This window comes from Mobula birostris, chromosome 6 (genome assembly GCF_030028105.1).
Source record: "Mobula birostris isolate sMobBir1 chromosome 6, sMobBir1.hap1, whole genome shotgun sequence".
Classification (NCBI taxonomy): Eukaryota; Metazoa; Chordata; class Chondrichthyes; order Myliobatiformes; family Myliobatidae; genus Mobula; species Mobula birostris.
Genome location: NC_092375.1, coordinates 28,753,385 through 28,780,997, shown reverse-complemented (window position 1 = coordinate 28,780,997; position 27,613 = coordinate 28,753,385). Strand labels below are relative to the sequence as shown.

Below are 27,613 nucleotides of genomic sequence, written 5' to 3'. Positions count from 1 at the left end.
TCCAGAGGAGGTTCATGAGGATGATTCCAGGAAAGAAGGGGTTAACATATGAGGGGTGTATGGCTGCTTTGAGCCTGTACTCACTGGAATTTAGAAGAATGCATGGGGAACTCATTGAAACTTACTGAACATTGAAAGGACTAAACAGGACGGATGTGGAGAGAATATTTTCTACGGTGGGAGTTTCCAGAACTAGGGGGCACAACCTCAGAATTGAGGGGTGATCTTTTCGAACAGAGGTAAGCAGGAATTTTTTTTAGCCAGAGAGTAGTGAATCTGTGGAATGCTGTGGGTATACTTAAGGCAGAAGTTGATCGTTTCCTGATTGGTCAGTGTGTCAAAAGATGTGGTGAGAAGGCAGGTGTATGGGGTTGGGTGGAATCTGGTATTAGCCATGATAGATTGGCAGAGCAAATTCAGTGGTCTGAATGGCCTAATTCTGCTCCTATATCTTATGAAACTTATGGCCTAAAGGTGTTATTGCTCTTTTATCTGATTGCAGGAGCTGATATGACGCCAAAGACGAGACGATAATGCTGGAGCAGTCCCTTGTGAATGTTGATTGTGAGGAACTTCCTGCTTCCTGCTTCCTGCTTCCTAGTTTGGCAGGGGATGGGAACTGGAGTGAGAGCGCTGAGGATAAGGTAGTTAGTTTACAAACAGAAGCAGTGGGTAGTAAGACTGACAGCGAGGAGAGGCTGATGGTAGGACAAAATTGCAATCAAAGAGATGGGTTTGCGATAAAAAGGCAGATAAAATCAAAAAGGCTGAATACAAGACTGAAGTTGTTGTATTTGTATACACCAAGTGTGCAGAATAAATCAGATAAATTTGTAGCACAGTTACAGATCGGCATATACTTTATGGCATTGTGGACATCACTGAATCATGGCTGAAAGAAAATTATAGCTGGGAGCTTGATGTCCAAGGATACAATTTGTATTGAAAGGACAGGCAAGTAGGTAAAAAGGATGATTTGGTTCTGTTGGTAAAATAAAATAAAATAAAATTATTAGAAAGAGGTGACATAGGGTCAGACAATGTTAAAACATTGTGGGCAAAGCTAAGAAACTGCAAGGATAAAAAAACAAACCCTGATAGGAGATGCATACAGACCCTCAAACAGCAGTAAGAATGCAGTTTACAAATTACAATGGAAGATAGAAAATGCATGCCAAAAGGGCAATATTACAATAATCATGGGGGATTTCAATATGCAGGTAGATTGGAAAAATCAGTTTGGTCCTGGATCCCAAGACAGTGTATTTCTAGAATGTCTATGAGATGAATATTTAGAGCAGCTTGTGGTTGAGCCCACTAGGAGATCAGATATTCTGGATTGGGTGTTGTGCAATGAATAGGAATTGATTGGAGAGCTTAAGGTAAAGGAAGCTTTAATAGATTAAGGTAAAGGAACACTTAGAGGACAGTGATCTTAATATGATAGAATTCACCCTGAAATTTGAGGAGAAGCTAAAGTCATATGTATCAGTATTACAGTGGAGTAAAGGAAATAACAGAGGCATGAGAGAGGAGCTGGCCAAAATTTATTGGAAAAGACCACTGCCAGAGATGACAGCAGAGCAGCAATGGCTTTAATTTCTGGAAGCAAGTCAGAAGACACAAGATATATACAACCCAAAGAAGAAGAAGTACTCTAAAGCCAAGATAATACAACGATGACTTACAAGACAAGTCAAGGTCAATATAAAACCCAAAGAGAGGGCATATAAAAGAGTAAGAATTAGTGTGAAGTAAGAGGATTGGGAAGCTTTTAAAAACTACCAGAAGGCCACTGAAAGTGTCATTAAGAAGGAAAAGATGGAATACAAAAATAAGCTAGCCAATAATATTAAAGAGGATACCAAAACTTTCTTCAGATACATAAAGTGTAAAAGAGAGGCAAGACTGGATATTGAACCACTGGAAAACAATGTTGGAGAGGTAGTGATAGGAGACAAGGAAATGGCAGATGTTGGGATTGATTATAAAGGAGGTGATTTTGAGGTCCTTGGAGGCACATGTTAAAATAGGACATAGTCAGCATGGTTTCCTCAAGGGAAAATGTTGCCTGACAAATCTGTTGGAATTCTTTGAAGAAATAACAAGCAGGATAGACAAAGGAGAATCAGTGGACGCTGTGTACTTGGATTTTTCAGAAAGCATTTGACAAGGTGCTACACTTGAGGCTGCTTAGTAAGAGCCCATGGTATCATGGGAAAGAAATTAGCATGGATAAAGCAGTGGCTGATTGGCTGGAGTCATAGAGTGGGAATAAAGGGAGCTTTTTCTGGTTAACTGTAGGTTCCATCGTGGTCCGTGTTGGGACCGATTCTTTTTACGTAATATGTCAATGGTTTGGATGATGGAATTGATGGCTTTCTTGCAAAGCTTACAGATGATATGATGATAGGTGGAGGGGCAGATAATTTTTAGGAAGTAGAGAGGATACCGAAGGTCTTAGACAGATTAGGAGAATGGGCAAAGAAATGGTAGACGGGATACAGTGTTGAGAAGTGTATGGCCATACACTTTGGTAGAAGAAATAAAAGGGTAGATTATTTTCTAAATGGAGAGAAAATACAAAAATCTGAGGTGCAAAGATACTTGGGAATCCTTGTGTAGGATTCCCTATAGTTTAATTTGCAGGTTATGTTGGTAGTGAGGAAGGCAACTGCAATGTTAGCATTCATTTCAAGAGGATTACAATATAAAAACAAACAATAGGTTTTATAAAACACTGGTGAGGTCTCACTTGGAGTATTGTGAGCTGTTTTGGGCCCCTTATCTAAAAAAGGATGTGCTGGCATTGGAGAGGGTTCAAAGGAGGTTCATGAAAACCATTCCGTCATATGGGGAGCATTTGAAGGCTCTGGGCCTGTACTCACTGGAATTCAAAAGAATGAGGGGTAACCTCATTGAAACTTATTGAATGTTGAAAGGTCTCAGTAGAGTGGATGTGGAGAGAATGTTAATATGGTGAAGGGAATCTAAGACCAGGGGACACAGCCTCAGAATAGAGGGGCATTCTTTTAGAATGGAGATGAGCAGGAATTTCTTTATTCAGAGAGTGGTGAATCTGTGGAATTCATTGTCACAAGCAGCTGTGGAGATCAAGTCTGTATGTATATTTAAGGCTGAGGATGACAGATGCTTGATTAATCAGAGCATGAAGGGATATGGGGAGAAGGCAGAAGACTGGGGCTAAGAGGGAAAATGGATCAGCCATGATGAAATGACAGAGCAGACTAAGTGAGCCAAATGGCCTAATTCTGCTCCTATATCTTATGGTCCTGTGCTGTAGTAGAAAGCTGAAGTTTGCAATAATTCTCTTGGGCCCTGAAAAGTGAATATCTATTGCAGAATACGGTGACTCTGTGCTCTCTGGAAGAGTTTCTTTGCTGATGGGCACATCTTTACCTCTGCCTCAACATTCACAACCCACCTATTGTGACCAGACACTTCCATACCCATGCTTCCAGCAATGGAACATAGCCAGCAGAGCCTATACTGATCGAATATGTGTGTCTGCAGCTAACTTCTGCATCCTTCATTAGGGTGTCCCACTCTGTGGAACCCATCATTGCCAACCACTGTGCTACCGTGCCTCCCCGAGATTTCTTTTCACTTCACTGTGAATCCAAAATCAACCGTTTGCTGCCACAAACTGTTTCTTGTCATTGAGCTAATTTTCTACCCATGTTGCTGCTGCCTCTTTTAGTTATTTTGGTGACAAACCTATCCTGGGGTACTTTTTGAAACACCCCTCAGAAGCCTAAATTAACTGCATTTCTCACTCTCCCCTGTACCTTGTCAAACAACTATGAAAGTTCCCCCACCCCATCCTCCAGAATTTTCCATTCCTAATGATCTGCATCCATGATCTATCGAAGGAGGCTTTCACTTGAAATGATTTTCAGTCAAACTGAAAGTGAGTGACAACTCCAAATAAATGAGCTTTGGAGTTAACTTCTGCAAAACATCTGAGGAACCCCTGCTTCTGAGCTTTCATTTCAAATTCACAACCTTGTGTTTAAATCCATCCACAAGTTCTACTTTCAACTTGTCCGCATGTGTCATCTCTTTTCCCTACCACCAGCGCTGGCAGGAGGACTTCAGCTTTTCGAAAAACCCTCCACTGCACCATCTTCCCCTTTACTTCTCCTTCTTTCTTCTTTGGTTTGCGTCCTTATGGCCTTGCGAAGACCTTAAATATAGCCCTACATGACATAACTGTAAGTCGGTGGTGTTGTAGCGGATGTGAGGGGAGCATTGAGTGTGGGAACTGTATTACCAATTATTAACTCAGATTCTCTTGTCAGCTAGGGTTGAAAACTGAACAGAGTTATCTGCTTACAACCCACGGTCACTTTCAAGACTTCCCCCTCAATGATTGCTTCCAGCTTTAAATGGGCACACAGATTCAATAGCTCCACAGCAGGCCAAACAACATCATACAACACATTTCCTGTCATTAGCAGGAACAGCAGAATTGCTGGCATTTTAAAATGCGGAGTATTCAGTCGCTTCTAAAGTTACTTCTGAAAGTTTAGTAAAGAAACAAGCAGAAAAGGCTGAATGGAAATATATAGTCAAGACGGAGACACAAATGAGAGAGAGGGAGAGAGGGAGAGATGTAGGAAGAGGTTAAATGTATGTAGGCGATAAACATACTGAAGAGAAGGCACATGATATATGGGGGAGAAAGTCAGCAGTTTCAGTGTACGTGTATGCAAGGTGTGACGATAGCAGTTTCTAGAGCAGTAAACCACAGTTTGCAAACTATTGCTTAAAACCTCACACAAATTGTTGAAGCAAACAGGCATTATATTAAAAAAAGTGAAATTACTTTACACATCCAGTCATTTTTGAACAAAATAGCAGAAATAATATTGTACTATGACACTTTGACAAATATTTACAATTCGGTAGCATTCAGCGGATTGCAGTGACTGGGGTATTAAACAGTATGTCCACACATCCATTGCATTAAGTTCCACCTCACTTACAGGCCAGAGGAAAGATCATTGCCACAGATGGCTGTGGAGGCTGCATATTTAAAGCAGAGGTTGATAGGTTCTTGATTAGTAAGAGTATCTAAAGTTATGGGAAGAAGGCAGGAAAATGAAGTTAAGGGCATAAAATAATTCAGCCATAATCAAATGGCAGAGCAGACACGATGGACGAAAAGGCTTAATTCCACTCCAATATATTATGGTCTTACGGAGGTTGAGAATACTTTAGACAATAATGGAAGACCTGGTCAAATAAGATTAATGGATAATTGTAAACGCTGGTAACTGTGCTATTTCCAGTAATGTTCAGCTGACTAACTTTATTGTAAAATTAGGGGTAATCTTAAGTTTCAGGTCAATAATAGATCACTTTGATTTAAATCTTCTTGCAATAACTCAGCCGAAAAGTTGGAAATCAAGGACAAACTTCTTAATTTTATTTTTAATTCGGTATGAGTTCCAAAGAATTATTTTATTTATTTTTATGTGTATTTAATAATACCAATCTGATCTTATTTTTTTTCTACTTATATAATTTTAGGATTTTAACAAAATATCTTTTTAAATTTTTTTAATCAGATAAATTAAAAACTTACTTAAAACTCTGTTTTATAATGCAGTATTAATAAGTTTTAATCCATGTAAGAATTTGGAAAAACAGCTTGCATTTCAACCTTGCTTTTTCGCTGACATATAACATGATTTAAAAATTTTAGGAATTGCGTTTGGTGAAAGGGAAGCTGCTTTAAAATTGAATAGTTCCAGCTCAGCAGCATGTCGATGGAATAAGACTTAAAGGTGCTTGTAGATCAAACATTCCAGTGCATTTATTAGCGATAGTTTCTGTACAGTAAGTTGTGGAGTGTAAAATAATGATAACTTGGATTGGAAGGTCAATTCTACATAATTCTAATGTAAATCAAATGTAGGTCTCAAACTGTGAACTAGTTTTTCTTTCCATTGTGATGACTTAAATCCAACTTTCAAAATGACATATTCTGGAAAGTAATATTCTTAAAAGATGATCAAAATTCTAATCTTTGATTTCTGACATTATCTGCCAATGGAGTAGTTGGTAACATAGATTCTAACCTATTTAACACTGCATATAGATAATCATTTATCTCATTTGTTTTCTCATGCTTTGTTGAGAATGTTGAATTCATGTTGAACTTCATATTCACTTCCGCTTGCAGAGAACACCAATAGCAAGAACTCATTTCAGTATGTTAATGTGTGGGTGAGACCGTGTTCACTGACAAAACTCATCTAACCACACGTGCACGCGTCAGCTTTACTAAATCACTAGCATCGATTTTTTTTGTTTCAGAACACCAGTGTGATCACGGCAGCATGACTTATATAATTAACGTTGTAATGCTCAAGCTATGCATCTTTTTTGTTAAAAGTAAGTTATCAATTTGTTTCTCTGAATTTGTTTTCATTAAAGAAGATATTTTGGGGGAAAATGATGAAGGATTTTCGAGACAAGAAGAAACTGCAGATAGTGAAAGAATACTAATTGAATATAATTGACAAAAGAATCTAAGGGGAATTAGGGAGAATTCTCTTCTCACAACATAGTGTTATGATCTGAATTCTGTTGTTAGAAAGGATGTTGTATATGTTTTGTCCAGCCATAATCTTTTACCTAGCTTTAACATTCTATCTGATGTGATACAAACACTGTACTCGGTATTGACAAAGGCAAAGTCTGGTATTTTTGATTGTATCTTTTGCATAATTAATCACCCTGACCCTTTAATCAGATTAAATCACAGCCAGTGCTTTGCATTTCTGGTTTTCTTTGCAGGTCAGATTGTGTCTCCATCAGAGAACGCCGAAGCGGAAGACATAATCAATGCCACCATTGGAGGAGAAGCACTATTTTTTGTAAACTGTACCCCTTTTCTGAATCAATCAATAGAATGGAAGAAAAGTGGAAAAAGCGAACATAGTATCATAATGTTTCCGTTTGGCGTACGAGAGCACACTATCTTTCCAAGTTACAAAGGACGAGTGAAAAATTTTGAAGGCTGTTCCTTTGTATTAACTAACATTCGACAGAATGATACAGGATACTACACTCTGACATTGGTAGAGAACACTACAGGGAAGCAAGTGACAATAAAAAAACGGTTGTTTGTAATTGGTAAGTTCTTCGGATATGTTGGGAATAACATTTTTAAAACATTCTGTTTTACCTGGACACTCCTAGTAACAGACTTCTATATCCTATTTTAAAAGCCAAAACAAATGATCCTAATGATGAACAGATTAACCATGAAGAAAATATAACAAGTACTGAGGTCAAAAAAGGTTGGAAATTCACTGGTAAGTTTTTAACGCCAATTATTCAATCTAACTGATCAGGGGTAAAGTTTGAAAGACACTGAACTAAGATTATATGTACATAAGGATTGTCATATGCAGAGCATTTGACGGCTGCGGGCCTCTACTCACTGGAATTTGTAAGAATGACGGGTGACCTCATTGAAACCTATCAAATGTTGAAAGGCTTTTATAGAGTGGATGTGGCGAGGATGTTTCCTATGGTGGGAGAGTCTAAGACCAGAGGACACAGCCTCAGAATAGAGGGGCAACCTTTTAGAATGAAGATGAGGAAGAATTTCTTTAGCCAGAGATTGGTGAATTTGTGGAATTCATTGCCACAGGCGGCTGTGCAGGCTAAGTCATTGGGTATATTTAAGGCAGGGGGTGATAGATTCTTGCTCAGTCAGGGCATAAAGGGATACTGGGAGAAGGCAGGAGATTTGGGGCTCAGAGGGAAAATGAAACGGCCATGATGAAATGGCAGAGCAGACTCGATGGGCCAAATGGCCAAATTCTGCTCCTCTATCTTATGGTTTTTAGGTTTTATATATTTAAGAGATGGTTTAATTAAGGTTTAGAATTATGAAAATATTATTTGTTAGGATAAAGCAACAAGAGTGTACAATTTTACAGTTAGAGTTAGGTCAAAGAAGAGTGAAATCAGTATTGGCGGTGTGCAGTTTTAATGAAAATAATGTAAAAAAGGGCCTTCATATCAACATACCTGTGCTAATTGACACCCCTTTGATCTGCCCTTTTCTTACAGTACTATGAACAATTCTTTTTCAAGTACATATCAAAATCCTTTGAAAGTTGCTTGAGGTTCTGCTTCTGCTTTTATTTCACTCTATGCATTCCAGATTATCACTATTGTTAATATCAATATTTATATTAATACATTTCATTAATAATTGTCGATATTGCATTCATAGCATGAAAGAATGGTGGAAACATAACCTAAAGCAATTTTCAAAAGAATTTCAATATATAGTTGAAGAAATATTTGTGGAGCTATGAGAAAAATTACATAAAATGAGACATTGTATATAACATGTTTATATATTTTTTTCATTGATAATGTACTGATTAACAAAATCAGTTAAATTTGTTTGGACAAAGTTCTATTGTACCTGCTTTCCTGCTACAGCCATTGTGAGTCAACACCATTGTGAGACAATTTTCTCACAGCAACACATCAATGCCTTTCCTATAATTTACATCAGATTTCAGATCAATAAACAGAATGTGGCAATAACATCAAAAAATAAATAAACAAAGCAATTAATCTTAAATAGCTACAAACAAAGATGAATATTTCATGAGGAAAGCCTGTTTAAGATTTTAAGTGTTTATCTGAACAATGTATATTTTATTAATGAACTTCCCTGTCATGTCAGGTTATAAATTCAAAGTACATCAACTACTAATTTTACTTCCACCAGCTAGCTTCTAGAAAGTTTGGGGCACCGTGGTAAGATTGACTTTCTGATACGTTTGAAGTGACACACCTTTTGTGATAATCAAAAAAATTGTACATGTTGCTAATATGAAGTAAAATGAGCGGGGTGGCATGGTAACACAAAGGTTAGCACAACACTTTACAGTACAGGCAACCCAGCTTCAATTCCCGCCACTGTCTGTAGAGAGTTTGTACGTTCTTCCCGTGACTAGGTGTGTTTTCTCCAGGTGCTCCAGTTTCCTCCCACATTCCAAAGAATAGTTGGTAGGTTTATTGGTCATTGTAACTTGTCCCATGATGGATTAAATTGGGTGATTGGGTGATTGCTGGCTGAAGCAGCTTGAAGGACCAGAAGGGCCTATTCCACATTGTATCTCCATAAATAAATAAATAAATAAATAAATAGGTAGGTAGATAAATAAATAAATAAATAGATAGATAGATAGATAGATAGATAGATAGATAAATAAATAAATAAAAAAAAGCCTGAGCTGTTGATGGTTTCCAGGATTTTCTGCTTTTATTATTTTCAGCATAATACTTCCTGCTAATGATGTCAGAAAAGTTAAAAGTTGTTGACTTTATGTAAAATAGACACCTCTGACTTGTGCTATATTAACAGACACAGAATCGTGGCCGAAGCAACAATAACTTCACACAGCTGATGCAGGAGCTCTGGAATGGGAGTTGGCCATTCAGTTCCTCGAGCTTTTCCCCCTCATTTTGTTCAGCCTGATTCATCTGCTGGGTTGAGTTGTTCTTGATCTTGGCATACCACTTGCAAATGTTTCATCACCATATGTGGAAATATCATCAGTGCACTGCTAATTAACAGCACATTGATGATATCTCCTTGTTTGGGGACAGAACGTTTGCAACTGCAGTGCCAAGATCGGAGAACAACTCAACCCAACAAGCAACCACAGGAGCTACACATTTTCTAAGTGATTAATCTGTATTATAAACTCAAAATAATTCTCCCACACTTCTAGATTCTTTCCCCTTCCTTTCCAGTCCTGATAAAGTCTCAGCCAAAATGCAACTGATTTTATTCCTGTCCCATATATGTTGTCTGACCTGCTAAGTTCTTCCAGCATTTTGTGTGTGTTATTCTGTCAAATACTGAATTTATTAAGTTTAGATGAGTGGGATGATGGCTGCAAATATTATATCAAGGGAAAATATTACTAATTTATTTTTGAAAGTGCACTCAGTCATTGTATGGATGGAAAATAGCACTTTGGTGATTCAGGCAACATGTTTTAGCAACTCAGTATATGAAATCACATGATTTGGTAACCACATGTTTGATTTCTAATATCAGTGTGCTTTTTCTGTATAAAGTAGTAAAATAAGTGCCAGCATTTTGTGGCATTTGTTATTGAATAAATACTATTGAACAAGCAAGATTTCTCTATGTAAGATTCAAATCATTTGGTAGGTGCTAGTTATGATTCCAAGTTTTGCTTTGACATTAGCACTGTTAGTTCAATGGAAATGATTATTGTTTTTTAATTGATAATTATTCCACTAAAAATATAGAAATATCTTTAAAAATATTTCTAAAATTTAAAAAACAGATGTTGGTTACATTAGCTGAGCTACATACCCTGAAAAATATATATGGTATATTGACACAAACAAATTGACAGTAGTGGACAATTTAGAGAAGGCTAAACCTCTATAATAACTGTTTTTGACAACAAAGATAGAGATGATAGAAAATGTAAAACACATGAGACGATTCAGTCATCTTGCCTATGCCGTCTAATCCCACCTTTCAGCATCAGATCTGTAGGTCTGCAGGTCATGCCTTTTCAGGAGCAAATCCCAGTATTTTTAAAACCAGAGAGGGTTTCTGCCCCTACTACTTTTTCAGCAATGAGGCCCAACCTTTGCTTGCATTTTCACTTCTTATTTCCTCCCTGTCTTTCATCAAGTAACTTAAAAATCTATATCTACTTTTTCAACTTTCTGCTAATGGGATAAGCCTTCCCAAGAGATTGTGCAGATGCTGGAAATCCACAGCAACATGCACAAAAGGCTGGCGGAACACATGGAAATGAATAAATTGTCAACATTTTGGGCCAAGACCCTTATCAGAACACTTCCCATCTAACACACCAAGACCTCTCATAATCATATGCACATCGGTTAAGTCTTCCTTCTCAAGCACAAGATACTCTGCAAATGCTGGGGTCAAAGCAACACTCACAAAACTCTGGAGGAACTCAGCAGTTGGGGCAGCATCCGTGGAAACGAACAGTCAACGTTTCGGGCCAAGACCCTTCATCAAGACTGAAGAGGGAGGGGGCAGGAGCACTATAAAGAAGGTGGGGGGAAGGGAGGGAAGGAGAAGGCAGGTAGGTGCCAGGTGAAAAACCAGTAAGGGGAAAGATCAAGGGGTGGGGGAGGAGAAGCAGGGAAGGGATAGGCTGGGTAGTCTCCAGCCCCTGGGCATGAACATTGAATTTTCCAACTTCCGGTAATTCCCTCCCCCTCCCATCCCCCATCCCAGTTTCACTCTGCCCCCCCCCCCAGCTGCCTATCACCTCCCTCTTGGTTCCGCCTCCTTCTACTACCCATTGTGCTTTCCCCTATTCCTTCTTCACCTTTCCTGCCTATAAAGTATCCTATTTGCCCAACCAACCTGTTACCTATAAAGATCTGTGAACATATACTCCAAAATCCTCTGGTACTTCTCCAAGATAGGATGATTCCTCCACATTACTCAATGTCTTCCCATTTATTGTCAATTTCCTTGTGTCATAAAGCCTCCAACAATGGTTAACTCATTTCCCAGATTAAATCCAATTTGCCACTTTTCTGCACAACTGCCCAGGCAATCTATATCTTTGAATTCTCACTGACAGAAACACAGTTTTTGTCTTTATAACTCCTCTGTCAAGACCCTCTTGGCTTTCATATAACTCCCAAATATTATTTTAAGGTAAGTCAACATAGTCAGACAAGAAGTGATTCATGGGGCACCACAGTAGCGTAGAAGTTGGAGTGACACTACTACAGCTCGAGGTGTCAATCGTTTAGAGTTCAATCGCGTGTCCTCTGTAAGGAGTCATTAAGTCCTCCCCGTGCAATATATGGATTTTCTCCAGGTGCTCAGGTTTTCTCCCACTGTCCAAAGATGTACTGAGTAGGTTTTTGTAAATTGCCCCCTGATTAGGTTAGGCTTAAATCAGAGTTGTTGGGGTTTGCTGGGTGGCATGGTTTGAAGGACCAGAAGGGTTTATTCTGTGCTGTCTCTCTTAAAAAAAATAAGATAAATATAAGCTTAGAAATAAATTTCCATTAGGAGAAATTTGGATGAAAGTCTTTATTTTAAGCCAAATAATAATACAAAATTTTAAAATTCATCTTGATATTGTTCTGAATTTTACAATGTTCGGCCAACGTTTGATAAAACGTCTTTTCCCTTCTGGGGGTCCCTAGCGTATCTATGTGTATACAGTATCAACAGAGATATGCAAATAAAATAATGTTCATCCTCTGTTGAAAGTAAATGTCAAAATGTAGACAGTTCTTGTAACTATCCTTTTAGAAACCCCATTAAAAGTAATAGAAGGTAGCTTCAAATAATCTTCTGATCCAACAATTTTTGAATGTAATTTTTATCCAAAGTAAAAATGGATTTTATCACTGCTCCATTCTTTCCTTCAATACGGAACCATATTGGGATGGTATGTTCTGTTCTATTTCTGTTCGCCTTAGCATTTTGTTGAGGTAAACAGGTGAAGTATAGCAGAGGAATTCCCCAATAGTACAGAAAATTAAGGATAATTATATAGAAAGTAACACACAAAATTCTGGAGGAATTCAGCAGGTCAGGCAGCATCTATGGAGAGGAATAAAGAGTCGATGTTTCAGGCCGAGACCCTTCGTCAGAACAAAACTAGAACCTACCTGTAAGATTATATAACTATAATTATCAGTGTTTTGAGAAGCTCTTTTGATATTTTGGAAAGGTTGTTCACATTTTTTTGATATTCTAACCCATTAATGACTGAAAAGTATCATTCAAAATTAAATTTATAAACTATATAGATATAATATATCTTTATATGAAACATATGGCGAGCCATAGAAAGGCAATTGGTTTCAATAGCTAGGAAGGCACCTCAAAAGGCAATTATAAATTGTAAATTTTGAACAGTTTAAATAAAAGAGCAGGGTCCTTTTATGTCAAAACATTCATGCAGACGATCTCATTAAAATTACAGAAAATATTCTTCCAAATGATTGCAGCAAGGGCTTTCATACTGTCAAGGATAATTAGACTATTAGTTGAGAGATTGTGTTCAAGAGCCATGAGGTAATGTTGCAGTTCTATAAAACTCTGGTTAGACTATTCTTGGAGTATTGTGTTCAATTCTGGTCACTTCGTTATAGGAAGGATGTGAAAGCTTTAGAGAGGGTGCAGAGGAGTTTTACCTCTCTGGATTAGAGAGCATGACTTATAGGTAAGACGGAATTAGTTAGGGTTTTTCTCTTTGGAGTGAAAGACGAAATGGCCAGTCAACATCTTTTTCCTAGGGCAGCAATGGCTCATAAGGGGAGATATAATTTTAAGGTGATTAGAGGAAAGTATGGGGTGGGGGGGGATGTCAGAGGTAAGTTTTTTTTTACACAGAGAGTGGCAACACATTGTTAGAGCTGGTGGTAGAGGCAGATACATTTGGGTGATTTAAGAGATTTTTAGACAAGTACATGGAAAGGGTTCGATTGATTTTAGGTAAGTTTAAAAGGTCGGCACAACATACTGGGCCATACATACTGTACTATGTTCAATGGACTATCATTTTTGTGTTAATATTTATATCAATGTAAACTTACTGGCAACTCCTTTGCATATCTGATGCCATGAACATCTCATTAATACTGAATAATGCTAGAGAAGAATTACAAGAGTCACAAGAGAAATAGTATTAGGCAAACTAAAGAACCAAAAGCTTATAAGTCTACTGGACCAGGTCCCATACATCCTAATATCCTTAACAGTAGTGGCTATTGAGTTGGTAGATATATTTGCTATATTCAGAGAGTGGTGAGTGCGTGGAATGGGCTGCCAGTGGCGGTGGTGAAGGCTGAAATGATACGGCCTTTTAAGAGACTCCTGGATGGCTACATGGAGCTTAGAAAAATAGAGGGCTATGAGTAAGCCTACGTAGTTCTAAGGTAAGGACATGTTTGGTACAGCTTTGTAGGCCGAAGGGCCTGTATTGTGCTGTAGGTTTTCTATGTTTCTATGTTTCCAAAAATCCTTAGATTCTGAAAAAGTGCCAGAGGACTAGAAAACTGCTAATGTGACAACCCTATTCCAAAAGGAGGCTAACAATAGGCTGAGTGGCATAATACCTATGACTGGGAAATTGTTAGAATCAATTACAAAGAAACTGAGAGCAGCACATTTAGAAAATCATAATTAAATCAATCAAATTAATCAGCATCATTTCTTGAGGGGGAAGTTGTGTCACAAATTTATTTGAGCTTTCTGAAGAAATCTTGACAGGGTGGATGGAAGGGAACAGCATTTGGACTTGTGTGAACTTGTAATTATATTCGGATTTCAAGAAAGCATTTGATGTGAGACTTACTAAAGGTTCTGTCAGAGGATTATGTTGGAGGTAACACATTAATATGGATAGAGGACTATGTATTTAGTAAATAAATTGAGTAAGGATAAAGGAATCATTTTCAGTTTCCAACCTGTGTCGACTAAGGATTCAAAGTGAAACATTTTAGGACCTTAACCATTTATATATTAACGGCTTGCAGGAAGGAAGAGAGTTATGGTGGTTAAATTTGGACACAACACTGAAATAGATATGAAGGTAATTTACAAGAAACATACAATATTTACAGACAGATATTGATAAGTAAGTGAGAAAAAAATTGACAAATTAAGCATAATCCGCGAAAAAATGAAAAGAAGAACAGGTTATGGAGAAAAACTGCAAAAAACTATAGCATAAAAGGGATTTGGGGTCTTTGGGCAAGAAACAAATAAATTTACCGCACAAGGACAGCAGGTAATGGAATGGGATGTTAATGGAATGAGCTAATTGAAAGGCTAATGGAATGTAGCCCTTCATTTCCAAAAGGATTTGGAGAATAAAATAGTGAAGTCCTATTGCAACTGTACAGTGTCCTCATGAACCCAGATTTAGAGCACTGCAATATTTTTGTTCCCCTTCCTGGGGAAATTTTTATTAAATGGGGGCAATTCAGAGATGGTTCACTTGGATAATTGAGGATATGGAGGAATTATCCTATAAATTAGATAGGTTTGACTCCAATGCAATTTAGAAGAATTTGATGCAATCACATTGAAAAATAAGATTCTTAGTGAGCCAGGCAACATAAGTGTTGAGAGGATGTTTTTTTCTCATGGGTATATATAGAAAAAGGGCATGGTCTCAGAAAAAGGTGATGTCCGTTGAAGAGCGATGAGGAAGAATTGCTCCTCTCAGCATACTGTGACTCTTTGGAAATTCTAACCGTAGAGAACTATGGGGGCAGAATCCTTTGTATATTTATGGCTGAGATAAATTGTCTTTTAATCAGTAAAAAAAAATCAAGGATTATGGAAAGGATAGGAAAAAGAACTTATGGAATGTCAGACCATTAATAATCTTTTTAAAATTGTAACAGAGATTTAATAGGCTGAATTGTCTTCCCCTTTTCTTGTATCTTATGGTTTTCTAGTCTTGGCATGATCAAATTAATGAAAACCATCTAAAAATATGGTTTCAGGGTTCACAAATTCATGGGTACTATTAGTATTGCTTCAGTGAAATTATTTTAATTTATTTTCTTTACCACAACATTTCTCAAGGACAAAAAAAACACCAGCGTTTGTCTATTATTGTTACAGAAAATACAAAAACGCATTGCTGTCTTTAAATGAGAAGAAACATTTCCTAACCCTCTTCACACATAACTCTCATTTTGACAGTTGGATGCTATTTTAAAACTGCCCCACTTTAGATCACTCAGTTCCTTAGATGTTATTTGATAGGACCCCTGAAACTTGAAATACTTAAATTTTGTATCATTTGCTGGAAAAGCATTGCAGAAGTTTCAGATTTAGTAATAAAACATACCTCTAAATGACTTTGAGGCAACTTATTAGTTTTCTTCGCATTGACCTTGCTTTTTATTTCTCCCCATAGCCATTGTCATTGGTGCCAGTACGCTTGGAATAACTGTAATCTGTGTTATACTCATATACTTCATATGGAGAAGAATGCGTCGAAATACAGAGGCTGGTGAGTCTTTCCATAATTACATAATAATGTGCTCTTTAGGCAATATATTTACTCACATCAATGGTGCAAGAAACTTTTAAAAATTCATTTTTATGTAAGATTTTATGCATATATTATGAGAACAAATTAAACACAAAATGCTGGAGGAACTCAGCAGGTCAGGCAGCATCTATGGAGAGGAATCCGCAGTCGACACCTCGGGCTGAGGCCCTCATCAGGACTGAGCGCCAATGGTCCATTCTTCTCCACAGGTGTTGGCTGACCTACTAAGTTCCTCAAACATTTTCTATTTGTCGCTCTGGATTTCCAGTGTCTGTAGAGTCTGTTGTGATTATGATGCAGAAGCATTTAATTATCATATGCATATTCCAATAAATCTTGTGAAAGTAGGAAGGAATCATAACTTGGTTCACCCCCACTTCCGGTCCTGATGAAGAGTCTCGGCCTGAAACATCAACTCTCTATTCAGAACTCAGCACCAACTGTCTATTCCTCTCTATAAACGTTGCCTCACCTACTAAGTTCCTCTAGAATTTTATATGTGTTACTCTGGATTTCCAGCATCTGCAGAATCTCTTATGTTTTATGAATCATAACTTCTTTTTCACTTTTTCTAATGTTAATTTTTGTTTCCACTGTTCAGCCGTTAATCTAAGGTAGGAAGATTAGGTGAGCCCTCAATCTTGACTGACAGTTTACTGAGAGTTTAGCCAGAATTGTGGTTGAGCTGCTGTTTGGGTCACTTTGCACTAGGGCTGAATAGGGAGGCAGCGGGTGTAGACACCACCCAGCTCTCCAATCTCAAATGGAGCATTCAGGCTAGAACAGCATTCAGCTGGCTCTAATATCCTAATGCCTTTTACTATCCAGAGTCATGAGCAGAAAATTCTGTGTAAAGACTAGTGGGCAAATAGAGTCAGAGCTTCAGACAAATTAAATCACAAAACAGTGAACAAGTTCTCCGGCAACGTAACACAAAACTAAATGTCATGTTGCTTTTTGTTATCTTATCTAATATTTAGTGGCCAATATATGATACAATCCTGATTAATAAATCATGAAATAAAACAATAAAAAATTCAAATCTGGAAGTGCCTTTGAATTACAAACGATATTAGATATCGGTTACAAAAAGCTCTTGTGGAATATACATTTCCAAATTCATCCAACTTCATACCGCATATCCCTGGGTTATGAACACCTAGCATATGGACAATCCCTGCACACAACCAAACCCATATAACATAAAAGTCCAACATATACAGATGGCAGAACTAGTTTCCCCCCTCTCTCTCTATCTCTCTCACTTCACTTTTTCCCCCCAATTGTTCGTTCTTAGCTGTCTTTTGTGCTTTTGATTCATTTCATTATAAAATTGTCAAGGTATGTGTACTATACCAAATGATCTTCTTGCATTTTATGACTTTTGGGCAAAATCAGTTTATCGTCATCTGCAGGAACAGAAACCATTTGTTACATGAGACAACCTTATTCCAAGAAAAGGAAAACCTGAAAAAGCAGATAGACTTGGAAAAACAGGAATTTTAAAAGTATAACGTGCAATAATTACTATTCTTTAACAAGACAATTTTAATCTTACAAGTGATGTAGATGAAATCAATATAATTGATGTAATGCAACTACACGAAAACATGTGACAAAATTAGGGAAGAATAGCAGTTTGCGGCATTATCTAATGAGCTCATTAAGCATTCATGAGGAATTGCAACTACAGATTGATGCTGATAGAGAACTGCAGGCTGAACTAGATTGTCTAAAGTAGAGAACTCCAGGACATATTTGGTTGGAACACAAGAAGTCTAGCAGGTGGCGGTAGTGCACTGAAAACTGGTTGCCAACCGCCTTAAAACAAAAAAGAAGAAGAAGAAGAGGAAGAGACGACCTTATTTTTCTCTATGAGCATTAGAACATGGGTCTGGATTGTGCTTCTGATAGTTCAGGGGAGAGATGTCAATTCCCTCCTTTTCATGGTGTCAGCTTACAATAGCAGTACAATTACCGAAGTAATCCAATGACCTAAATTTTAACATCACAGGTTAACAAATTAAAAAGAAAATAATTTTTTTTTTTTGTAATGACCACAAAGTTATTAGATTCTCATAAAAAAGAACATGGTTCACTAGTATCCTTTGGTGACCGAAAATATGGCATCTTCACCCACTCTAGACCTTACGTGACTCAAGGCAAGCGGAATTGGTGTATTATTAAGTGTCTTAGCAAGCTGCTCAATTTATGGGCAATTGGAAGTTGCCAGTAATTCCTAGATAACCAATAAAATTACTAAAAGGTCATCCCTGACTTATATGCCTGCTATGGCAGTACAGAATGCGCTGAAGATCAGAAGCTTACCCTTGATCCTCAGCTCTAGCTACAGCTGAGTCAACAACCTTGCCTGCATGACCATCCGACCATCCCCTGAGGCAGAGTGAACTGTAGGTCACTAGATTACCCTGACGGTCTTGAGATGACCTCTGCAGCCGATGGCCTGAAAAAATCAAAAGCATTTTAAAATAGTCAAAATAAAAGCAAGTAATATATAAAATTTAATTTAAAAATTAACAATAAGCCTCTTTAAAATACACATTTAAATCAAAAGCATTAAAATTACCTCAGAGAAAAAACTCCTTATCCTCATTCAATTTTACATCCAGGCTGCATACTCTATTCCAATGTATGGAGCTTGAAGTTCAGCCAAGCATGTTGAACCTTGGTGAGGCTGGTGGCAGAGTAGAAGGTTGCAGGAGGTGGAGGTGATGGTATCTGCTAACCCACAGCATGTCCCTAATTTCATATTGCATTTCGCAGCTGGGAATTCTTTTTTATTTTAATTAAGTATTCTTGTTTCTAAGTGTCGGGACCACTGCTTTTTATGATGTATGTCAATGATTTGGACTATGGGATTAATGGATTTGTGGCTAAATTTGTCTCTGATACAAAGATAGATGGAGGAGCGGGTAGTGCTGAGGAAACAGAGAGCCTACAGAGAGACTTGGTTAGTTTAGGGGAATGGGCAAAGAAGTGGCAAATGAAATATAATGTTGGGAAGTGTATGGTCATGCACTTTCGTGGAAGAAATAAACGGGGCAGACTATTACTTAGGTGGGGAGAGAATTCAAAATGCAGAGATGCAAAGGGGCTTGGGAGTCTTTGTGCAGGATACCCTAAAGGTTAGCCTCCAGGTCGAGTTGGTGGTGAAGAAGGCAAATGCAATTTTGGCATTCATTTCTAGAGGTATAGAATATAAGAGCAGGAATGTGATATTGAGGCTCTATAAGGCCCTCGTGAGACCACACTCGGAGTCTTGTGTGAAGTTTTGGGCTCCTTATTTTAGAAAGGATATAATGACATTGGAGAGGGTTCAGAGAAGATTCACAAGAATCATTCCAGGAATGAAAGGGTTTCTCTATGAGGAAAGTCTGGCAGCTCTTGGGCTATGTTCCCTGGAGTTTAGGAGAATGAGGGGGGAATCCCATAGAAACATTCTGAATGTTAAAAGGCCTGAACAGATTAGATATGGCAAAGTTATTTCCCAATGTAAGGGAGCCTAGGACAAGAGGGCGCGACTTCAGGATTGAAGGACATCCATTTAGAGCAGAGATACGGAGAGATTACTTTAGTCAAAGGGTGGTAAATCTGTGGAATTTGTTGCCGTGAGCGGCTGTGGAGGCCAAGTCACTGGGTGTATGTAAGGCAGAGATAGATACGTTCTTGATTAGCCAAGGCATCAAAGGGTATGGGGAGAAGGCAGGGGAGTGGGGATGACTGGAAGAATTGGATCAGCCCATGATTGAATGTTGGAGCAGACTCAATGGGCCAAATGGCCTACTTCTGCTCCTATATCTTATGGTCTTATAATTCTGTTGAGTTGTATTTGTCTATTAACTGTTTCTAATAATATTAATTTTTTACATTTATGCCTTTGCCAACTGTTTTAGGCACATAATATAGCTAGGGTGCCTAAGACATTTGAACAGTACTGTAGTCATTTTATGTATTGCACTGTACTGTACTGCTGCCACAAAAAAAATCATGCCATATGCGAGTGATGATAAACCTTATTCTGATATGGGTCTCAGAGTGGGAAGGGGACAGGAAGAAAGGAATCATGGTTGGGAAAACGGGATGGGAGAGAGGTAGGAACAGGAAGAACCAGAGATACTCTGTAATGATTAATAAACCAATTGCTTGGAATCAAATATCCTTGCTTTGTGTCTCAGAGCTGGGTGAATCTGTACCTGAGCCACCCCCTGCCCCTCACACTCCTTCTCTGCCACCTGGCCCACACACCTCCTGCAGCGTTCCACCTTTGCCATTCTCAACATCCTTTGCTCCCGTCAGATTTACAAACTCACTCACCACTCCATGTTGACAAATACAGTACTGTCCTAGGCACCCTAGCTATATATGTATATATGCCCAAGTACAGTATGTGCACAGTACTCTATTACCGAAGACACTTAGAACAGCAGTTAAAAAAAACCATCAGGGCTGCTGGAAGGATTATTGGTGTGAAGCTGCCCTCGATCCAGGATTTATATGCATCTAGAGTCAGGAAGCGAGCAAGCAGCATTACTGTAGACCCATCACACCCTGGACATCACCTGTTCCAACTCCTTCCTTCTGGTAGGCGCTTTAGATCACTGTATGCCAGGACAAATAGGTACAAGAACAGTTTCTTTCCGTATGCCATCGGTCTTATGAACACTTGAATGTTAGTCTATTATAAACCAAGTCACCTGTACATACACAGGTATACCTCATTGTATATAGTTCACGATTATTTGCACTATTGTTTTGTTTGCTTTTTGATCGTGTACAGCGAGAGCTCAGGAAAACCGGCATCAAATTCCCTGTCTGTGTCCACATACTTGGTGATAATAAAGGATTCTGATTCTGATTCTGACTTTGGCCATCAAGTTGATCTGAGCATCCTCCTTCATCGTTCCCACAGACCATTTCATTTTACCAGTCCTTTCTGTTTTCTCAGAGGAGGATTTTCTTCACCACATGCTACCTCATGTAACAATAACAGAGATTCCTCAGAAGAACCATCTGTGAGTTACCGTCGACCAAGTTTTTGGCAATGCTGATGAATATGTTTGATAAATCTATTCTCATGACTAAATAATTCAACATAACACAAGAAATAGAAGAAGGAGCGGACCATTCTGTCTCTTATTTAACTAGATCACCACTTTCTTCCACTAATTCTGTAATCTTTTCATCCTTTAATATCTAAATATCTATCATTCTCTGCCTTGAATATTCCATGCCATCTTGCATAGTGACTTCTGAAGATTCAGCACAGAATCAGAATCAGGTTTATTGTCACTGACCTATGTTGTGAAATGTTGGTTGTTTTGCTGCAGCAATACAATGCAAGATATAAAATTGATATAAGTTCCAAAAATAAGTAAGTAGCGAAAAAGACGAATGTTGAGATAGTGTTCATGGATTCATGAGTTGTTCAGAAATCTGATGTTGGAGGGAGAAGAAGCTGTTCTTGAAAGGATGAGTGTGGGTCTTCAGGTACCTGTACCTCCTCCCTGATAGTAAAAAGATGAAGAAGGCGTGTCCCAGATAGTGAGGGTCCTTAATGATGTATGCCACCTCTTGAAAATGTCCTCGGTGACAGGGAGGGTTGTGCCCATGATAGAACTGGCGGAGTCTATAAGTTTCTACAGACTCCTGCGATACTGTGCATTGGTGGCTCAATCCCAGACCATGATGCAAGGCTCCGACTGAAGAAATGTCTTCTCATCTCAGTCCTTAATGACTGGCCTATTATTTTGAAAGTGTGCCTCCTGGTTCTGGACAGCCCAGCCAGGGGAAACACCATCCTTGCGTCTATTCTACCATGCCTCTTAAGGAGGTTGTATATTTCAGTAAGAATAGCTCTCATTCTTGTAAAATCTAAAGATCATTGGCTCAGTCCGCAGCATAAAAGCCAGGACCAAAAGGCTCCACCAGGCCATCAGACTGATTAATTCATGCTGACACAACTATATTTCTGTGTTATATTGACTGTCTTGTTGTACATACTATTTATTATATATTACTATTAATTGCTCAATGCACATTTAGACAGAAACATAACATAAAGATTTTTGCTCCTCATGTTATGAAGGACGTAAGTAATAAAGTCAATTCAATTCATTTCAGTAAATCTCTCCTCAAACTATAAAGCCTACCTCTCAGGAATTAATCTAGTGAACATTTACATTAGAAACTGTGCCGCAATGCATGAACCTTTGCAATACTTCCTTGATCAATAACATGGGGCTTCACTTAATGCTTTACACACATAGAAAACACAGTCAATAATAATGGGTGCGTGGAATAGGTTACCAAAAAAAACAATGAAAAGGTTAATGGAAAGAGGGTGAAAGAACAATTGCTTGGTTGCGGGGAGACAGAATCCAATTCAGAATCAGGTTTATTGTCACTGACGTACAGTACGTTGTGAAATTTGTTGTCTTGCAGCAACAGCACAGTGCAATACATAAAATATCCTATATAAATTATAATAAGAAATATACTGTAAATAAAAAAAATTATACAAGTAGTGCAAAAAATAGCAAAAATAGCGAGATAGTGTTCATTGTCCATTCAGAATTCTGATGACAGAGGGGAAGAATCTCTTCCTAAAGTGTAAAGTATGTATCTTCAGGGTCCTGTATCTGCTCTCTGATGGTGGTAATAAAAAGAGGTCATGTCCTGGACGGTGGGAGTCCCTATAATGGGTGCTACCTTTTTGAAGCATTGCCTTTTGAAAATGTCCAATGGTGCAGCCAGCTGAGTTTACAACCCTTTGCAGCTTTTTCCAGTCCTGTACAGTGACCTGTGCAGTGCACTGTGCAGAGAGTACCGAATGTGATTTTGAAAAAAGAGAATGGATGCTCAAAGCTCAAAGTATGTGTATATCCTGAGATTCATTTTCTTGAAAGCATTCAATCAAATAAAGAAATACAATAGAATCAAAGAAGAACCACACACAAAGACTGACAAGCAACCAATGTGCAGAAGAAGACAAACTGTACAAATACAAAATAGCACATAATAATAATTAATTAATAAGTAAATAAATAATACTGAGCATATGTGTTGTAGAGTTCTTGCAAATGAGTCTATAGGTTGTGTTCAGTGTAGAGATAAGTGAAGTTATCCACATTGGTTCAGGAGCCTGCTGGTTGAAGGATAATAACCATTCCTATAAAACCGTCTTTTTATTACCAATTTTCTACAGTGAATCACTGCATCACTGTCTGGTATGGAGGGGCGACTGCACAGGACCGAAAGAAGCTACAGAGGGTTGTAAATCTAGTCAGCTCCACCTTGGGTACTAGCCTACAAATCTTTAGGGTGTGGTGTCTCAGAAAGGTGGTGTCCATTATTAAGGACGTCCAGCACCCAGGGCATGCCCTTTTCTCACTGTTACCATCAGGTAGGAGGTACAGAAGGCTGAAGGCACACACTCAGCGATTCAGGAACAGCTTCTTCCCCTCTGCCATCTGATTCCTAAATGGACATTGAAGTTTTGGACACTGCCTCACTTTTTTTAATATACAGTATTTCTGTTTTTGCACATTTTTAATAATCAATTCAATATACATAATTGATTTACTTGCTTATTTATTATGTTTTATTTTATTTATTATTATTTTTTCTCTCTGCTAGATTATACATTGCAATGAACTACTGCTGCTAAGTTAACAAATTTCACATCATATGCCGATGAAAATAAACTTGATTCTGATTCTGATTCTGACTTGCTTTCTACTTCATAACCTAGATGTGCAGATTGTGAATAGAATGATTGCAATGGTTTTTTTTTAACAAAAGTTATTTTTTATATTACAGAGAGTTCAGGTGTGAAGAGGAATGAGAACTCAAGTAGCAATGTTCCAGAGATTGTTTATTCAACTTACGTAGGTGCATATGCTAATTACGGAAAGTCATGTCAAGCAGCATCTTTGGATCAAACTTGAGAAGAAAGCTACTGTGAAATGTCATTGATGAATTTGTTGATGTTATTTAAAAGTGCACAAAGGAACTTCCAAAATCTGCACTCCTATTATCCATCTTCTTATGGTTATTCACATAGGCCTGTGCCATGGAAGCTACTAAAATGTGAGCTCAGCATTCCTCACTGTACTCTCCCATGGATCCAGCACGGCCTCAGGAGACATAATTAAAAATATTTTTCAAGTGTGCAACATCGTAAGCCATGAAGGCAGCTGCTAAAAAGATCACACTCTCTTTAGCACTTGCACAAGCAATGTCCATGCTTGTGAGAGTAATACGTGCTGCCTGTTTGAATGGACCCATTTTTAACTGGTCCTTTGTGGTGCTGATCAAACCGCACTCAGTTGGGGTTAATTAATCTGGTCCTAAATCCACCTAGAACAGAAACTGAGTCAGTCAGATCCAATTTGAATTCTGCCATGGAGTCAACGGTAAGTGGAATTCAGTGGTTAAAATGACTAAGCAGTTGATAGTAGGAATTTGCCTGTGAGAATAAGAACTTAAAAACATAAGAAATAGGAGCAGGAGTAGGCCAACTGGCCTGTCACACCTGCTCTGCCATTCAATAAGATCATGGCTAATCTGGCCATGGACCTACCTACCTTTTCCCCATAACCTTTAACTCCCCTACTATGCAAAAATCTATCCAACCTTGTCTTAAATATATTTACTAAGGTAGCCTCTACTTCTTCATTGGGCAGAGAATTCCACAGATTCACCACTCTCTGGGAAAAGCAGTTCCTCCTCATCTCTGTCCTAAATCTACTCCCTCAGTTTTAGTCACACCTACCAGAGGAAACAGCTTTCCTGCCTCTATCTTACCTATCCCTTTCATAATTTTATATGTTTCTATAAGATCTCCTCTCATTCTTCTGAATTCCAGTGAGTACAGTCCCAGGCGACTCAATCTCTCCTCATAGTCTAACGCCCTCATCTCTAGAATCAACCTGGTGAACCCCTTCTACACCATCTCCAAAACCAGTATATCCTTTCTCAAGTAAGGAGACCAGAACCGCTTGCAGTACTCCAGGTGTGGCCTCACCAGTACGCTGTATGGTTACAGCATCACCTCCCCACTCTTAAGTTCAATCCCTCTAAGCAATGAAGGCCATAATTCTATTTGCCTTCTTGATAGCCTGTTGCACCTGCAAACCAATCTTTTGTGATTCATGCACAAGCACCCCCAAATCCCTCTGTACAGCAGTATGCAGCAATTTTTTTACCATTTAAATAATAAACTGCTCTTTCATTTTTCCTTCCAAAGTGGATGACCTCGCAGAATGTTTAAATGGTGGTTCCTTCTGTTGAAATTAACATCTCCTGATATGGTTGGGGTTAAATTTAGCACGTTTACCACTTTGCATCCATTTAAGCAGGCAGCATGCGCATTGATGAAAGGTATCGGCCCAAAATGTCAACTCTTTATTCCTTTCCACAGATGCTGCCTGACCTGCTGAGTTCCTCCACCATTGTGTGTGTGTGTGTTACTCTGGATTTACAGCATCTGCAGAATCTCTTGAGTTTTTGAAGGCTGCCTTTGCACACGTCTGAGTTGAGTGCAGACACAAGGGCATTCAGTCTTATTTGCCTACCTCTGTAGTTGGGAGGCTTGGAATTAGCATTGGACAATATATTTTCCCCATCTATTTTCACTATGAAAATAGATGTGCAGGGAATTGGTTAGTAACCTTATCAGTTAATCTTACAAAGTGATGAGGAACGTTGCTTTTGTGGAGGTCACTGATAGAATTTCAGCTTCTAAAGTTTTTCTGCCATTCATTCTTTGGGGTTCTCTTCTGTTTTCATGGATGTCTGTGAAGAGTAAGAATTTCAAGTTGTATACTGTATACAGTACATTCTCTGATTATTAAATGGAACCATTGAAACATTGAATTTAGAAAAAAATAGCAAATCTTAAATCCAAATCTGTGATTAACATATAGAATCCTAAGTGAATGTTATTTTCAAATATTTCAAAGATTATTTTTAGTAACAGAAGGTTTCTGCATTGCATGTACAGTATTTAAGGCATATGAGTTTCATTATTATAATCCATTATTAACTGGAATGTGAAAATACATCTTCAGTCTCTAAGCCTTAAACATTCACGGTAGTAGTGGCTGCAGTTTGTACTCCATTGCCAGGTTCATTTCCATTTCTCTAAAAGTGATCGTATAACAAACATTTCAGCATATTTAGCTCAAACAATCAAGGACACATTTCTATCAATTAGGTTTACTGATCGTTATTTTAACTTGTGCAGTAATTTGTTAAATTGGACCATGATCGTTGATCATGGTGATGCCAGCTTTCAATTTCTACCTTAGTCAATTATTCCTTCAAACAGATTTTTCAAGTCACACTATCCAAGAAGTCCTTGGTTGGCCTAGAGATGGGATGACACACAACTACTTTATTACTGAAGCAATTAATCCTGTTACTTAAACAGTCAATGATGATGACAAAGGAATTTCATATAAACATACTAAGCTTCCACATAGTTAAGTACTAAGGCTCCAATTTCAAGGAACAAATCTATTAACCGATGTTCTGATTCCTGTAAGTTTTCTACCGCAACATAATTCAAGAATTGAAGGTGATACCCTTTATTGTTAAAACACAAGTTAGTTAGAGATAGTTCACATTTTATTGAATTATTTCAATGAAACGGACCAATTTTGACATTAAGTAAACGTCCTGAATATTTTACTTCCAGTATCAAATTAACCGATGTCGGAAAGACCCCATGGCATACAAACTATTCCTGTGATTTTCCTTCTTTAGTACTGTTGATTTTGTATTTTTTGTTAAATGAAAGGTATGTTATTTATATATCAATTAAATTAAAGTGTCTAGATTTTGATGTCCATTCAGTTGACAAAAATAACTTTTCTCTTTTTGAATGCTGATGCTTCATAAAAAGAATTACCAATCAGTTCTCTGACACAACATTAATGTATAACACAACAGCTGTTATTTATAATCATTGATGAAAAATGGCTAATAATATGAAAAGTTTCAATGCTGAAAATGAATGCATTTTGCACACTAAAGTATTCAACTGTGTAGAACAATTTGTGTTTATATTTAAAATGGAGCAACATTTACATACAAATGTACTGCCTTTTATCTTTTTACTGTTTTTTTAAACTGCATGCTCCAGATATTTTGTGTTGATATATTAAACAATAAAAACTGTTTAAACACGAGAAATTTTGCAGATGCTGGAAATCCAAAGCAACACAAACACAAGGTGCCGGAAGAACTCAGCAGGTCAGGTAGCATCTATAGAATAAATAGATAGTTGATGTTTCAGGCTGAGATCCTTCTTTAGGACTGAAAAGTAAGGGGAAAGACACCAGAATAAAAAAAGTAGGTGGAGGGGAAGAGAATAGCTTGAAAGTGACAGATGAAGCAAGGCCGGTAGGAGAAGTGCAGAGCAGGAGTTGAAGGAATTTGTTGGGAGAGGAGAG

The 27,613-nt window shown here is 38.0% G+C and overlaps 1 protein-coding gene across 1 annotated transcript; it reads left to right on the top strand.

Moving 5' to 3' along the window:
* The first annotated feature begins 6,355 nt into the window (after window positions 1–6,355).
* LOC140199744 (uncharacterized) lies at window positions 6,356–27,292 on the top strand. Its single transcript, XM_072262219.1, has 5 exons — window positions 6,356–6,423; window positions 6,829–7,167; window positions 7,263–7,349; window positions 15,999–16,094; window positions 23,976–27,292. Exons 1-5 carry the CDS (start codon window positions 6,369–6,371, stop codon window positions 24,101–24,103), a joined length of 705 nt encoding a protein of 234 aa, XP_072118320.1. The 5' UTR covers window positions 6,356–6,368; the 3' UTR covers window positions 24,104–27,292.
* The last annotated feature ends 321 nt before the right edge of the window (window positions 27,293–27,613 follow it).